General features: G+C 52.0%; 2 protein-coding genes and 1 non-coding gene across 3 annotated transcripts; 1 reads left to right on the top strand and 2 right to left on the bottom strand.

Moving 5' to 3' along the window:
- On the top strand, window positions 1-2478 carry LOC127597548 (ankyrin repeat and SOCS box protein 13-like). Its single transcript, XM_052060653.1, has 6 exons — window positions 1-217; window positions 844-1043; window positions 1184-1334; window positions 1412-1546; window positions 1655-1846; window positions 2026-2478. Exons 1-6 carry the CDS (start codon window positions 175-177, stop codon window positions 2175-2177), a joined length of 873 nt encoding a protein of 290 aa, XP_051916613.1. The 5' UTR covers window positions 1-174; the 3' UTR covers window positions 2178-2478.
- A 471-nt stretch (window positions 2479-2949) lies between these two features.
- trnay-gua (transfer RNA tyrosine (anticodon GUA)) lies at window positions 2950-3037 on the bottom strand. The gene is given in 2 exon segments: window positions 2950-2985; window positions 3001-3037. It is a non-coding gene; the product is annotated as a tRNA-Tyr (tRNA).
- A 1244-nt stretch (window positions 3038-4281) lies between these two features.
- LOC127597527 (neuroepithelial cell-transforming gene 1 protein-like) lies at window positions 4282-9103 on the bottom strand. Its single transcript, XM_052060618.1, has 12 exons — window positions 8567-9103; window positions 7983-8049; window positions 7817-7876; window positions 7627-7734; window positions 7365-7544; window positions 7123-7185; window positions 6938-7034; window positions 6515-6591; window positions 6164-6421; window positions 5913-6083; window positions 5567-5753; window positions 4282-4630 (listed from the first exon to the last, which is right to left on the bottom strand). The coding sequence occupies exons 1-12, from the start codon at window positions 8701-8703 to the stop codon at window positions 4371-4373; spliced, it is 1665 nt and encodes a 554-aa protein (XP_051916578.1). The 5' UTR covers window positions 8704-9103; the 3' UTR covers window positions 4282-4370.
- Between the last annotated feature and the right edge of the window lie 2860 nt (window positions 9104-11963).

The raw sequence follows: 11963 nt of genomic DNA, 5'->3' as shown, positions 1-11963 counted from the left end.
CCGCGCTTTCGATCGCTCCTACAGTATTTGAATCGAAAGGACTTCTTGGTCGAGAGGAACGTGAGCGCACGCGCGGCGGCAGCAGCGTCGTCCGGCCACTCGACGAGTTTTTCGGGGTCGCGATGACTTCCGTCCCCCGCGAAAACGTTTCTGGTGGACGGTGAAGATGACGACATGGAGATAACGCGGAACAGGCCGTCCATGTACGGGGACATCGGTAAGCGGCTTAGCGCTCTTCTCGCCGAAGTGGAAAGCAAAACGATAGCGATAGACGGACACGCCGAATCAAAACTTCCAAGCGAGTGTGACGTTCGCTCGCCACACACTCGTTTGCCGCCCGATCGCGACGATCGAACATTGAATTCAGCTCGTAAGAGTGGCGAGTGCGCGAGGTTCGCGTTTTAAGCTCGGAAGCAGCGGCTGGAGTCGGCAGTCAACTGCCTGTTGCGTAGTGCAGGCGTTATTACAGAGTTGCCCTTGCCCTGTTTTTTTTTTTACTGTATTTGGATTTTTTGGAGCGTCTCGATGATTACAAATGGAAAACGAAACTACCGCACTGTTGCTGTGAGTGCATATATGTGTTTATCAAAATACAAATGGAAGTCACTCGAACTCGAGTTTGGGGTCTACTGGCACGCCCGCGACCCTCATCGGGTGACGTAGACGCAACAATCGGACTTGTCTTAAGTGAAAACGATGTTCTTGTGAAAATCGACTTTTTTTGTCTGCGGGTGACGTCATTCGGCACCGAATCGAAACATCTGTTCGAATGACCGCTTCTCGCAGCGTTGCCGAGGAAACCCCAAAGCTTGACTTGACTTGACTTGATGTTGGCGTTCGCAGCTCACGGTCTGGGATTCTGGACGGAGCGCTCGGAGGTGCACCAGGCGGCGGCGCAAGGGCGGGCGGCGCGCCTGCGGCAGCTGATTAGCGACGGGGCGGCCGTCAACGCCGCGGCCGCCGACTCCATGGCGCCTTTGCACGAGGCCTGCATCCGGGGACAGGCGCGCTGCGTGGCGCTGCTGCTGGCCGCCGGCGCGCAGGTCAGAAGGCCCCGCTTTCGACGTCTCCCTGCCCCGGCGCACCCGATTGCGGATCGGAAATCCCCAAAACAAATCCAATTTGAAGGTCCAAATCCCAAGCGATCGCGAGCCTCGGCGCCGAATGACGTCCGTCTGCGCAGGTGGACGCCCGCAACATCGACGGCAGCACGCCGCTGTGCGACGCCTGCGCGGCCGGCAGCCCCGACTGCGTCCGGCTGCTGCTGGAATACGGCGCCGCCGTCAACCCGCCGCTCTTCACCTTCTCGCCGCTCCACGAGGCCTGCCTGCGAGGTGCGCTAAATATCGATATAGAGTCATTCCATTTCCGAGTTATTGATTGATTTCTTCCTTCCTTCCCCGTTGGACAGGCAATTTGGATTGCGCGACGCTTCTGATCCAGCGCGGCGCGTCCACGGAGGCGCACGACTGCCACTACGGAACGCCGCTGCACGTCGCCTGCGCCAGCAAACACTACCACTGCGCGAAGCTGCTCCTCAATGCCGGTCAGTCATCCATTGGAGTGGCCTTTTTTTTTGTTTCATTATTAATTATGGCCAGATTTTTTTTTGTCCCACCGCGGCTGACTTTTCTTTGCTTTCCATCACTCGGAGGCGCGAACGTCAACGCGGCCTCTCTCCACGAGACGGCGCTGCATCGCGCCGCCAAGACGCGGCAGGTGGACCTGATCGAGCTCCTGGTGGAGTTCGGCGCGGACCTGCACGCCCGCGACAACGCCGACAAGAAGGCCATCCAATACGCGCCGCTCGGCTCGCCGGCGCATCTGTGCTTTCGCTTCTACGAAGGTACGTACGAAGAAACGGCTCCTCGGGGACCTGACTTTGCCACCTATGTCTTAGATGCGAGTCAATGTAGCACCGCAGATGCTCATTGCTCATGCTAACGATGAGCATTTCCTCTGTTGGACTGTGTGTGTGTGTGTGTGTGTGTGCGTGTGCTTACCGTTTGTGTTTTGCCCCCGCAGACACGCCCCTGAGCCTCCAGCAGATGACGCGGGTGGCCCTGAGGAGGATCCTGGGTGCCAATGCGCTCCACGTTTTCTCCCAGCTGGATTTGCCCAGTCGCATGGTTGCGTTTCTGTCGTACGCGCCGCCGCCTCCCGTCTTCGACGTCTGACCAGCGTTTTTTGATGGCTCGCGTCGGCTCTGCGTGATCAGTCGTCGTTTCTTTTCCATTGACTGGCAAAGTCCGCTTCGTAGTTTTCACTCTTCTTCTTTTAAATGTACGGTGTGTGTGCCGCCATCTCGTGGCCATCGGTGGAATGGAACCCAACATAAAGGAGACAAACAAAACTGTGACAGAGGAGATTAGTGCGTATGTGTGTGTGCGCACGCAAATATATCGACTGTAAATATGTCCATTTGTTTCAACTTTGTGATTTGCGGCTAAATAAAGTTAGTTGCCCGATTGTTGTGGAGATCACCTTTATATTTGGGTTGACATTGGGAAAAAAAAAGCAAAGATTGGCTCACTTATTATTTTGTATGGTTAGGTCATGGCAGTACAAATAGCAAGCAATGAACTCAAAAATAAATTCAGACAAAAACGGAGGGGGTCAAGGAAAAGCACACACAATTATGGAAAGAAATACCCTGAACAAAAGCTGAACAAAAAACAAAATGGTTCCCAAAGTTGTCAAAAACGATCACCCAAAAAATCTGCCCAAAAGTGACACATGAAACGGGCATGAGAAAATCAGACAAAAACAAAAATAAAACCGCCCCCCCCCCCCCCCCCGGGTTGTAATAACGGGAACAAAATACAAGTGACAAAAATGAGCGATACAAACTCCACCATTTGGAAGAGCAGAACTTGGACAGATGTCGACAAAACGTCAGATGACAACTGTGTGCACTTTGTATTGACTAAAGTAAGGGCAAAAAGAAATTCCTTCGAGCCGGATTTGAACCAGCGACCTAAGGATTTCAGCTGAGCGCCTCTACAGTCCTCCGCTCTACCAACTGAGCTATCGAAGGGCTGAAGCAAAGTGCCTCGTGCTTTTCTCATGTGGGGGAGAGGCCATGGGTTGGAATCCTTGTCCGGTGGGACATCGGACCGCACTCGGATTGTCCCGACAACAAAGATGGCTGATTTCGAGAACACGTTTGCTATTCTCACGTTTTGACTCCAGCAAACCTTGAAAGCATTTCCCCAAATAACTTGGTGCGGGGGGGGGGGGGGGGGGGGGGGGACGCCACCTCGTCACGCGCGCCTTATGGGACACGAAGCTATTTATTTTTTTTAGAAGAACGCGACGATCCGTAGCGCCACTTTGCCGCCTTTTGCCATTCGCGGTCCGCGGCTGCTTCCAACTTGGCAGGCTGCGCCCCCCGCCGGCCGCGCGGCGTCACTTCCGGCGTGACTCCACCGCACCCGGTTTGGAAAACAAGTCCCCCGAAGCCAGTCCAAATCCGCCGGCCCGCGAATCGTCTTGCTGACTTATCCGCCCGCGCAGCTCGTTCCCGACCGCTGCTGTCGGGCTGTTGAATGGACGGACCCGAAAAGCACGACTAAAAGCCATTTGGAACACGCTTCGATTTCTAGGTGATCATTGATCTACTTTTTGTTTTTCCTACTTCTCCCTTTCATCATTTTGCTGCTGTAAATTTCGATTTTCTCCATTGTTAGATGTGGTGTAATTGTGTACAGCATGACGATAGAGTCGCGGGGCGACTACGTCATGAGTGTGCGCCGAGAGCGGGAGACGAGAGAGTGATTGGAGAGAGGATACACGTTTCGGAAAAGCTCAATAAAGTTACCCACGTTAACACGACAGCTGGACTCACGTGTGCCTGACTTGATAACACGACATTAGACAAATAAAGCTTTTTCTTATCTCGTCTTATTTGTACTGTCCATCTATGTCGTGAGTGAGAACTCGAGTGGGCTGTCCCAAATTTCAGGAAAAAAAGCCCACAGCACACCATCACATCAAATTGTCATAAAAACTGATCAGGTTCAACTCCCAAATAGAGTCAGACAATCCTTTTTTTTTTCAGGATAGCTTTTTCTTATTTTGTTAACAAAACATTTTGGGGGGGGGGGGCTGCATAAGATTGCGCCATCTAATGTCCTGCCCGTCACTACACCCGTGGCATCCAAAAGCTTATTTTACACATCACACACGTTCTGTTGCCAATCACAAATCCAGACGACGTCATTTGAAGACACAAAGACACTTTTGAAAATCAAGGCATCATTTTTGGGGGGGGGATGTTGGTTGGTTGTAATTTCGTTTTATGTTCAGTCTGCAGCACGCGTTTAAAAACATGAAAGGAGTGATTCATTCAGTCATTCATTCATTCACCTCTACACTCCCGTCTCTTTCCTGTGGACGGAGGTCCGCGACCTCTGCGGCCTGAGGCGAGGTCCCGCCGGCGGACAGTTCTCGTTTCCGTCGTAGACCGCGGACGAGCGCCGCTTGGCCCGCGTGGTGGGGGCGCCGTGCGACGCCATGGCCCCGCGCAGGCAGTTGAGCCACTGCTGCTTGCGGTAGACGTCGTCCACGTGCAGAGTGTGCGATTGGCCGTGGGACGGGTCTGACGAGCTCACGCGGAAAACGTTCTTAGCTGGAGGGGCAGAGAGGGCGGGGGTGGGGGGGGGACATGGCCTTTAAGAAAACACGCTGTGAAGAACGACGAAGAAAGTAAAGAAAAAAAAAATATGGAGATGCTGTGACTTGTGAGCTCAAGACTGAAAAACGTTTTTTAAAAATCCCCACTTGACAAAAGTCAAAAAGAGAAAATAAGTCATGGAAAAAAAACGGAACACCGAAAAGCAACAGCACTTATATGATCAAAAGCAAAAAAAAAAAAGATTTCTGACAAAAGTTGTTAACCCTTGGCCAAAACCATGCCCCCCCCCAAAAAAAATGACCAAAACATGACAAAATACAGAGGAAATTACAAAGTTTGAGAAAAACTCAGCACAAGTTTGTGCAAACCTTGCCCCCCCAAAAAGAAAAAAGACAAAACGTGACTACCCCCCCCCCGCCAACAACCAAAAAAAAAAGAATTCTGACAAAAGTTGTTAACAGCCCTTGGCCAAAACCATGCCCCCCCCAAAAAAAATTTGACTAAAACATGACAAAATACAGAGGAAATTACAAAGTTTGAGAAAAACTTAGCACAAGTTTGTGCAAACCTTGCCCCCCCAAAAAGAAAAAAGACAAAACGTGACTACCCCCCACCCCGCCAACAACTAAAACAAAAAAAATATTTTTTTTTCCAGATCTGGCACAAAAAAAATCTGAAAAAACTGACAGACACACAAAACTTTTTTTTTTGGAGGGGGGGGTTGAAATGAAAAATCCTCAACTGTCTTTGGACAAAAGTGCATCGGTCGCCGTCCTTGCTCACATGCGGGGCATCGTCGCTCTTTTTTTTGTCTCAGGTTAAGCAAAATGTGACATTTTCCTGCCCCCCCGCCCCCATCCATTTCTCAGCAAGACGATTAAAATAATAATAATAATAATAAAAAGAGTAATAAAGTGTTGCAAGGGGCACCTTTGTCGGCGTTGGCGAAGGCCCCCCTGAAGGAGCCCCCCAGGCGCACTTCTCCGTCCTGCAGGTCCTCCAGCGCCAGGTCGCGCACGGGGATGGGCCGCCGGTACACCTGGAAGCAGCCGCGCTCGTTGCGCGTCACCGGCCGGGTCAGGACCAGCAGCTCCGAGAACAGGAACACGTGCAGCCTCTGCCGGGACAGCGAGCGGCCGCGGGGATCGGGTTACCTTCCGTTTATTTGCCATGCGAGCGGCCCTTTAATCTGCCCCCCCCCCCCTTCCGCCCCGTGTAAAAAGCAGATGTCTGTTTGTGGCGACACCTTATGGAAAATGCGTGCGTGGGTATTCACCGAGCCGCTCTTGTTCCTGAGCTCGCCGTGACACAAGAGGCTGGTGCAGCTGTCAATCAAAGGGTGGCGCTGCTTGTCATCCAGATACTCCAACTTGTCGGCGTAGTAGCGACACTCGCGCTCGCCTTTCCTCACGTTGATGTCCGACAGGATCTCTTGGATGATGGCCACCTGCTCGGGCAGACCGCACGACAACGTGATGCTCGGTGGGGGGGTATGGGGGGGCTTCGCCGACGGCCGCGCTCTCATACCGCCCGCTCCAGGTGGGCCACGTCCGGGTGCTCGGCGGGCGTGTGCCTCATGATCTCGCGCAGCAGCAGCGGGTACTTGACGAGGCGCGAGCGCGGGATGTCCAGGAAGCTCCACAGGTCCAGCTTGCGGCTGAAGGGCGACTCCAGGCAGCGCTGCAGGAAGTCCTGCACCCGCCGGTCCTGCTTCTTCTGGTCCAGAAGCGCCTTGGCCGCCAGCTGGTTGCTGCAGTAGTTTCGGTACGCGTTCAGGCCCGGAAGCTGGGGGCGGGGGGGGGGGGGGGGGGCACACCCACGTCAAGCGCACAAACAAACGGGCGGTCGGCCGGCCCGCTCGCTCCGCGTGTCGCTCACCCAGTCGATGACAATTTGTCCGATCTGAGGCACCGTTCCGTCGGAGCTCGTTCCGTCAGTCAGCTTTGTCAGAAGATCTGAAAGGGGGGTGGGGGGGGAGAACCCCTCAAATGAAAGCCGTTTAACAACTCCATCAAGATGTCAGGACCCGACAAAGGCACAATTGGATTTCAAAGATACGTCACGAGATGCTTGCCCCGCCCCTTTTCTTTGGGGGAGGAGCTCAAACTTGAGATCCAAATAGAAGACTGAACGATCTTTGTGGATTTGTTTTGGCGGTTGCCCAAAATGACCGCAGCTTAGCAAGGCAGTTGTCTCTGTCGCCATGTTATGCCTTCTTTACATTGCAAAATACGTTTTTTTTTGGGGGGGGGGGGGGGGGTTGCTCTTCTGCCGCCAGAAGCAAATGGAAGAGGAACGGACCCTGGTGCAGCGGGATGTAGGCATCCAGATCCCCGAAGATGTGCGCCAGTTCCTCCTCCGTCATGATGGACAGCTTGAGCATGGGGTCGTGGTACGCCTGAGCCAAGCGACAGGTGTCACGTTACCAACAAGAGCAGAGATCTTTGGAGGGGGGGGGGGTCAGGCGTCAGGGGGCTTGTTTAAACCTTTCGCGCCAGCTGAAGATCCTCGATGAGATCCTGCTCGCCCCTGAAGAGCTCATAAATAGCCTGCGGAAAGAGGAGCACTCGGATTACTTCCGGGGTGAGCCCCGCCCGGGCCCCCCCCCCCCAACGCGCCCGCTCGAAATCTCCGCCTAGTGGTGAGCGACCGCTCCTTACGGACACCCCGTATTGCATTATTGAGTGGATTGCAGGCCAGGTCGAAGCATGCGCGGGGGGGCCACAACCTCCTGTCTCTTGATCTCCTTGGAGGAGAAGGCGCTCTTCTGGTGAACGTCCAGCGTCTCGGACCACAGCACGCCGCCGCGGCGCTTGGTGGGCGTGGGAGCCGCCGCCGCCGCCGCCGCCATCTTGCCGCCGTGCAGCGACGTGCCCGGAGACTTGCCGTCCCCTCGCAGCGACATGGACTGGGTGGGAACACAAGGATTGGGTTTGAAGCGGGTCAATCGAAGCCTTCCGAGGTGGCTCTGGAAGACGGTCTTCCGTTACCTGGATGGTCTGACCAAAACGTCGCACTGCCGCATTCTTGGACGGCGAGATGAAATTGACGAGCGACGACACTCTGGCCAGCGGTCGTCCTTTCTTGTGCGTTGGCTCCTGCAACAAAGACATCATGAAGACTCTTCCAAATTGCGGCCGCCCTCCCGGGTGCGAAATGCGCAACGACGGTCGCGCTCACCTTGATGTCGAAACTGGACAGGCTGACCGTGTCGTCTTCCTTTTCTTTGCGTTTTCGCTTCTGTGGCGGCAAGGGACAATTTCCACGCACATTTACACGACACGTTGACCAGAAGTATTGCTTAAGCGACACATCGATAGTATCGTGGTGGTGGTGGTGCACTCACTAGACTGAAGTCCCAAGGTGTCCCTGGAGTGAGAAAGGTGAAAGAGCTCCCCCTCTGCAGCGGAGGTCTAATGACGACGACAAAAACATCACATGACAGCACGCACAAATAGAGTTCCATGTGATCTCGGCGCATGACAGCCACGCGGGGGCGCTTCAGGAAAGAAAACATCTTCTGCTATTTCATTCTACTAAATGCCATAAATCTGCCAACATGTTGTTTTTCGGGAACTCAACACACAAGTGGAGCGGGGGGGGGGGGATTTGAACAGCTTTCAATAATGGTCGAGCCTGTGAAATTTAGTGCCATCTAGCGGCGAGATAATAGAACGCAACAACCCAAACTTTGCGAATTTGCCGCCATTTGATGAACGACCACGGGAAAATCAGCTTTACATCGATTGGATGACGAAGCCGAGGCACGTGAGCGTAAAACTGCGGTTTCGGGGAGGCACTTGAACGCATCTTTTATCCGCTCGCAAACAGGCACAAAGGAATTCGTTTTTGTAATCTGCTAAAAGTATCTGGAGCGGCGGGATAACGCTGTGAAGTGCGTGTCGGTCGCGTTCAAACGCGTCGGCGTACTTTTTGGAGTTATTTCTGCGCAGCGTTCTCGCCGAGGGCTCGGCGAAGCTGCTAACACTGGCGGTGGACAATCTCGATGACGTCCGACGAAGCTTCTGCTGTTTCCCCATCGCCGCTGCTTCTTCACTCTCGTCCATTCCGCTGCGGGCCTCGTTGGGGTTTAAAAATAAAACCTTGGCGTGGACGGAATGAGGGTAACGGCTCGGATAACAATGCTCGAGTGTAGAAGACGCAACGACAACAGACGACCGAAGATGAACGCACACAGTCAGCACGGCGGAAGTTTGAATATGGCGGATGATTGAAAACGAACCAATCAGAGAAGAGCTCCCGGCAGTGCCGCTTTGGACCAATCAGAGGACAGCTACCGGCTCTGCTGCCAGGCGAACAATAGAAGTGGGAGTAACTCCTCTATTAATACTGTACTTAAGCAGAATTTGTTTTATTCTTCTTATTATTATCATTACTACTACTACTACGAATACCACTATCATTGTTAAAGTAGTAGAAGTAGAATCTATCTATCTATCTATGTATGTATCTACTTATCTAGCTAGCTAGCTAGATAGCTAGCTAGCAACAATAAAGAAGACATGTAAAAGTACTGATTCATTTCCATCAAAATAAAACAAAAAGGAGTATATAGTGTGAAAGTAAAAATGAACGTTTCCATTTGTACATTACCCATTTTGATCATCTTGCCCACAAAAGGTTTGTAAAAAGTATGAAATAACATTCCCAGTAAGCAATTGTAAACTCACTACCACAAAACATTCTAAATTAGCAACAAAAAAAGTACTCATTACTTGTGCTTTATGTTAAAAAAATAAAATAAATAAAATTCAGCACCCACACCAAGAGGGCCTTTGCGCTGTCTAAAAAGAATAAAAAAAAACCCAATCCTGATTTTCAGCATCAATGGTCTTCCACTATGGGGAACATTAGCATACGGTATGTCTTGAGATCTAGCAAAGAATACAACTAAAGTTAAAAAAAAGAAGAAAATATAAATTACAATACAATATTTACAGAGATACATAAATATCCCTCCCCCCTCCAAAAAAAAGCAGTATAAGGATGACAAGACAACTTTATTCATTCAATCTTTTTGCATTTGATCCCTTCCTGTGTATTTGATGGAACGTGTCTCTAAAATAGCATCTTCCGCTGGATCTGTCGGGGCACCGAATCAGCGCCGCACTCATCCGAAGAGCAAGCGTTCCAGTTTTGTCACCTTAGCTGTCCACAATTGTGAGTCTTCTCCACGTCCCGCGCGACTCGAAGCCGTCTGTCGGGCACCCGTGGAGGGAACAGTGAAAGAAAGACGGCAGGACAGCAGCTGGGCCCGCTTCGGTCGGCTACGGCCTAAAAGGTCAGCTACTTTTCGTGTTCGTGTGAGGAGTTGAGAGTCCGCCGCCCGGAACTCCGATTTCATATGGTGCTAGAGTCTCCATACAAACATCTACGTCACCAAATGAAATCGGTTTCCGAGTGCAGTGCTTCGGTTCAGAATCCGAGTCAAACGCACACACTAACGTCAAGTCTCGTTATGATGTTCGTGCGGAAAAAAAAACAAACAAAGCAAAAAGTGGTCGCTGGGCCTTCTTTGGGGACTGACCTGACGTCATCCACCACTCGGACGAATCTCCGCGGCGTCGCCCACCGTGTCATTTTCTGTGGCCCCTGAAAGCAAATCAAAGCTGTCGACTTTCATGATGCTTCCTGAAATCTCCACCAAAAGGTCCAATTCTCATATGTCATAAATAAGAGTCTTGTTGTTGTTGTTGAAAAACTTCTCGAGGAAGGCCTTCAAGTTCCTGCGCTCAACTTGAAACATGGAAGCAAGTCCAGGCTCCGGCGGCAAATGAGATAAAAGCCGTCCGGGGTTCTGGCGTCCTTCTCGTGGAAACTCAAATCTTCAGGCTCACTCGCCGTGCAAGAAGACTCCTGTGCCGAGCGATTTACTGGCACCGAGTCACCACCAGGGGCTGCGCTCCCTGGCCGCAAAGCCGACCCACTTCACAACTTGTGGCGTTTTGGCAGCCAGGGAACGACTCTTCCCCAAAGAGAAGCTGACTGTGCAGAAAACAAGGAGACCACACACCTTGTGTCTTCAGATCGAGTGCCATCTTTTGTGGCATAGATTTTTTTAATTTCATGATAAAACACATCGGGGAAAAGAAATCTGCACAGGAATCAAGTGAGTCAAATTCCCCAAGGGCCCGACCTATATGCCCTGTGGTACACCGCCGTCCGATGAAACAAAGTCATTACACAGCAGCTGCGTTCAGAAGAAATAGAAAGACGTACCGTTCGAGAAATGGCCGTCCTCGGCTGCTCTGCGGGTGAACGCAAAGCATATGTGCGCGCACATGGCGGGAGCGTGAGAATGGATACGTCGACCTCCCGCGACCTTTAACTTTCCTCCAGCTTTACCGTCAGGAAGCTGTTCATCCTCTGCTTCACCACTTCAAGTGAGCTCGTGAGTCAACATGCTGGTTCTCTCTCTCTCTCTTACTCACGGTAGGGCGAGAGAGAGCGAGAAAACGAGCAAACGGAAGACAACGCATACACACACACATATACACACACACACACACACACACACACGCACTGAGTGTGACTAAGCATACTTAGCCACCACACAGCATAGCAGAAAGTAAACAAGTACAAATGCTTCTTGGGTGTCCCAAAGTTGTTTTGAGAAAAATCTGTACTTTTATTTTCTGATAACAATTTATTTTTACGCCCTACATTTGAAAACAGGTACTTTCGAATCTAAACATAAATAGAATGGACACAATTGGGCATTTAAAACCGCTAGATTGCTTCGTTTCTCGGTCCACTTGCTAATGCTAAATGGCGTCCCTGTCGTGGCACTCGAATTTTGAGCGCAAATTCAAAATACAGACGTTTGAGTGGTCAAGTCATATATTCTTGATCCTCAGTGAGGAATAACCACAATTAGCGCCGTACTGATGAGGGAAGAGAGAGGAGCCGAGTCATCTCAGTGAACGGTATCTGTCTCCCTATCTTCTGCTTGGCCACTGGCGTTCCAGGATGAGGACGAGGAGCCCAGCGAGTGACTCACTGCCCGCAGCCGCTTCCTGCCGCGTGCCCGGTGCTCCAGTCAAAGCGAGTCACGTTGCGGTCGTCTGACTCAGCCTCGGGGGAACGAACGAGCGGGAAGGGAAGCGCGCGCAGCAGCCCGAGCGCCGGGTCGACAGGCCGGACGTGCGGGATTGCAAGGCCGCTTCGCAGTCACGGCTGAGGAATGCTAAAAACTGCCGGCTGAGATGCCTCCGCCGTGAGTCGCTGCTTGGCACCTGCCGCCCCGCGACCACATCCGACTCCCGCGTTCCTTTTCCCAGTTGGCGTGTGAGAAGAGTAAGTCACA

This window comes from Hippocampus zosterae, chromosome 3 (assembly GCF_025434085.1).
Source record: "Hippocampus zosterae strain Florida chromosome 3, ASM2543408v3, whole genome shotgun sequence".
Lineage (NCBI taxonomy): Eukaryota > Metazoa > Chordata > Actinopteri > Syngnathiformes > Syngnathidae > Hippocampus > Hippocampus zosterae.
The sequence above is the reverse complement of the archived record's forward strand: the minus strand, read 5'-3'. Positions and strand labels throughout refer to the sequence as shown.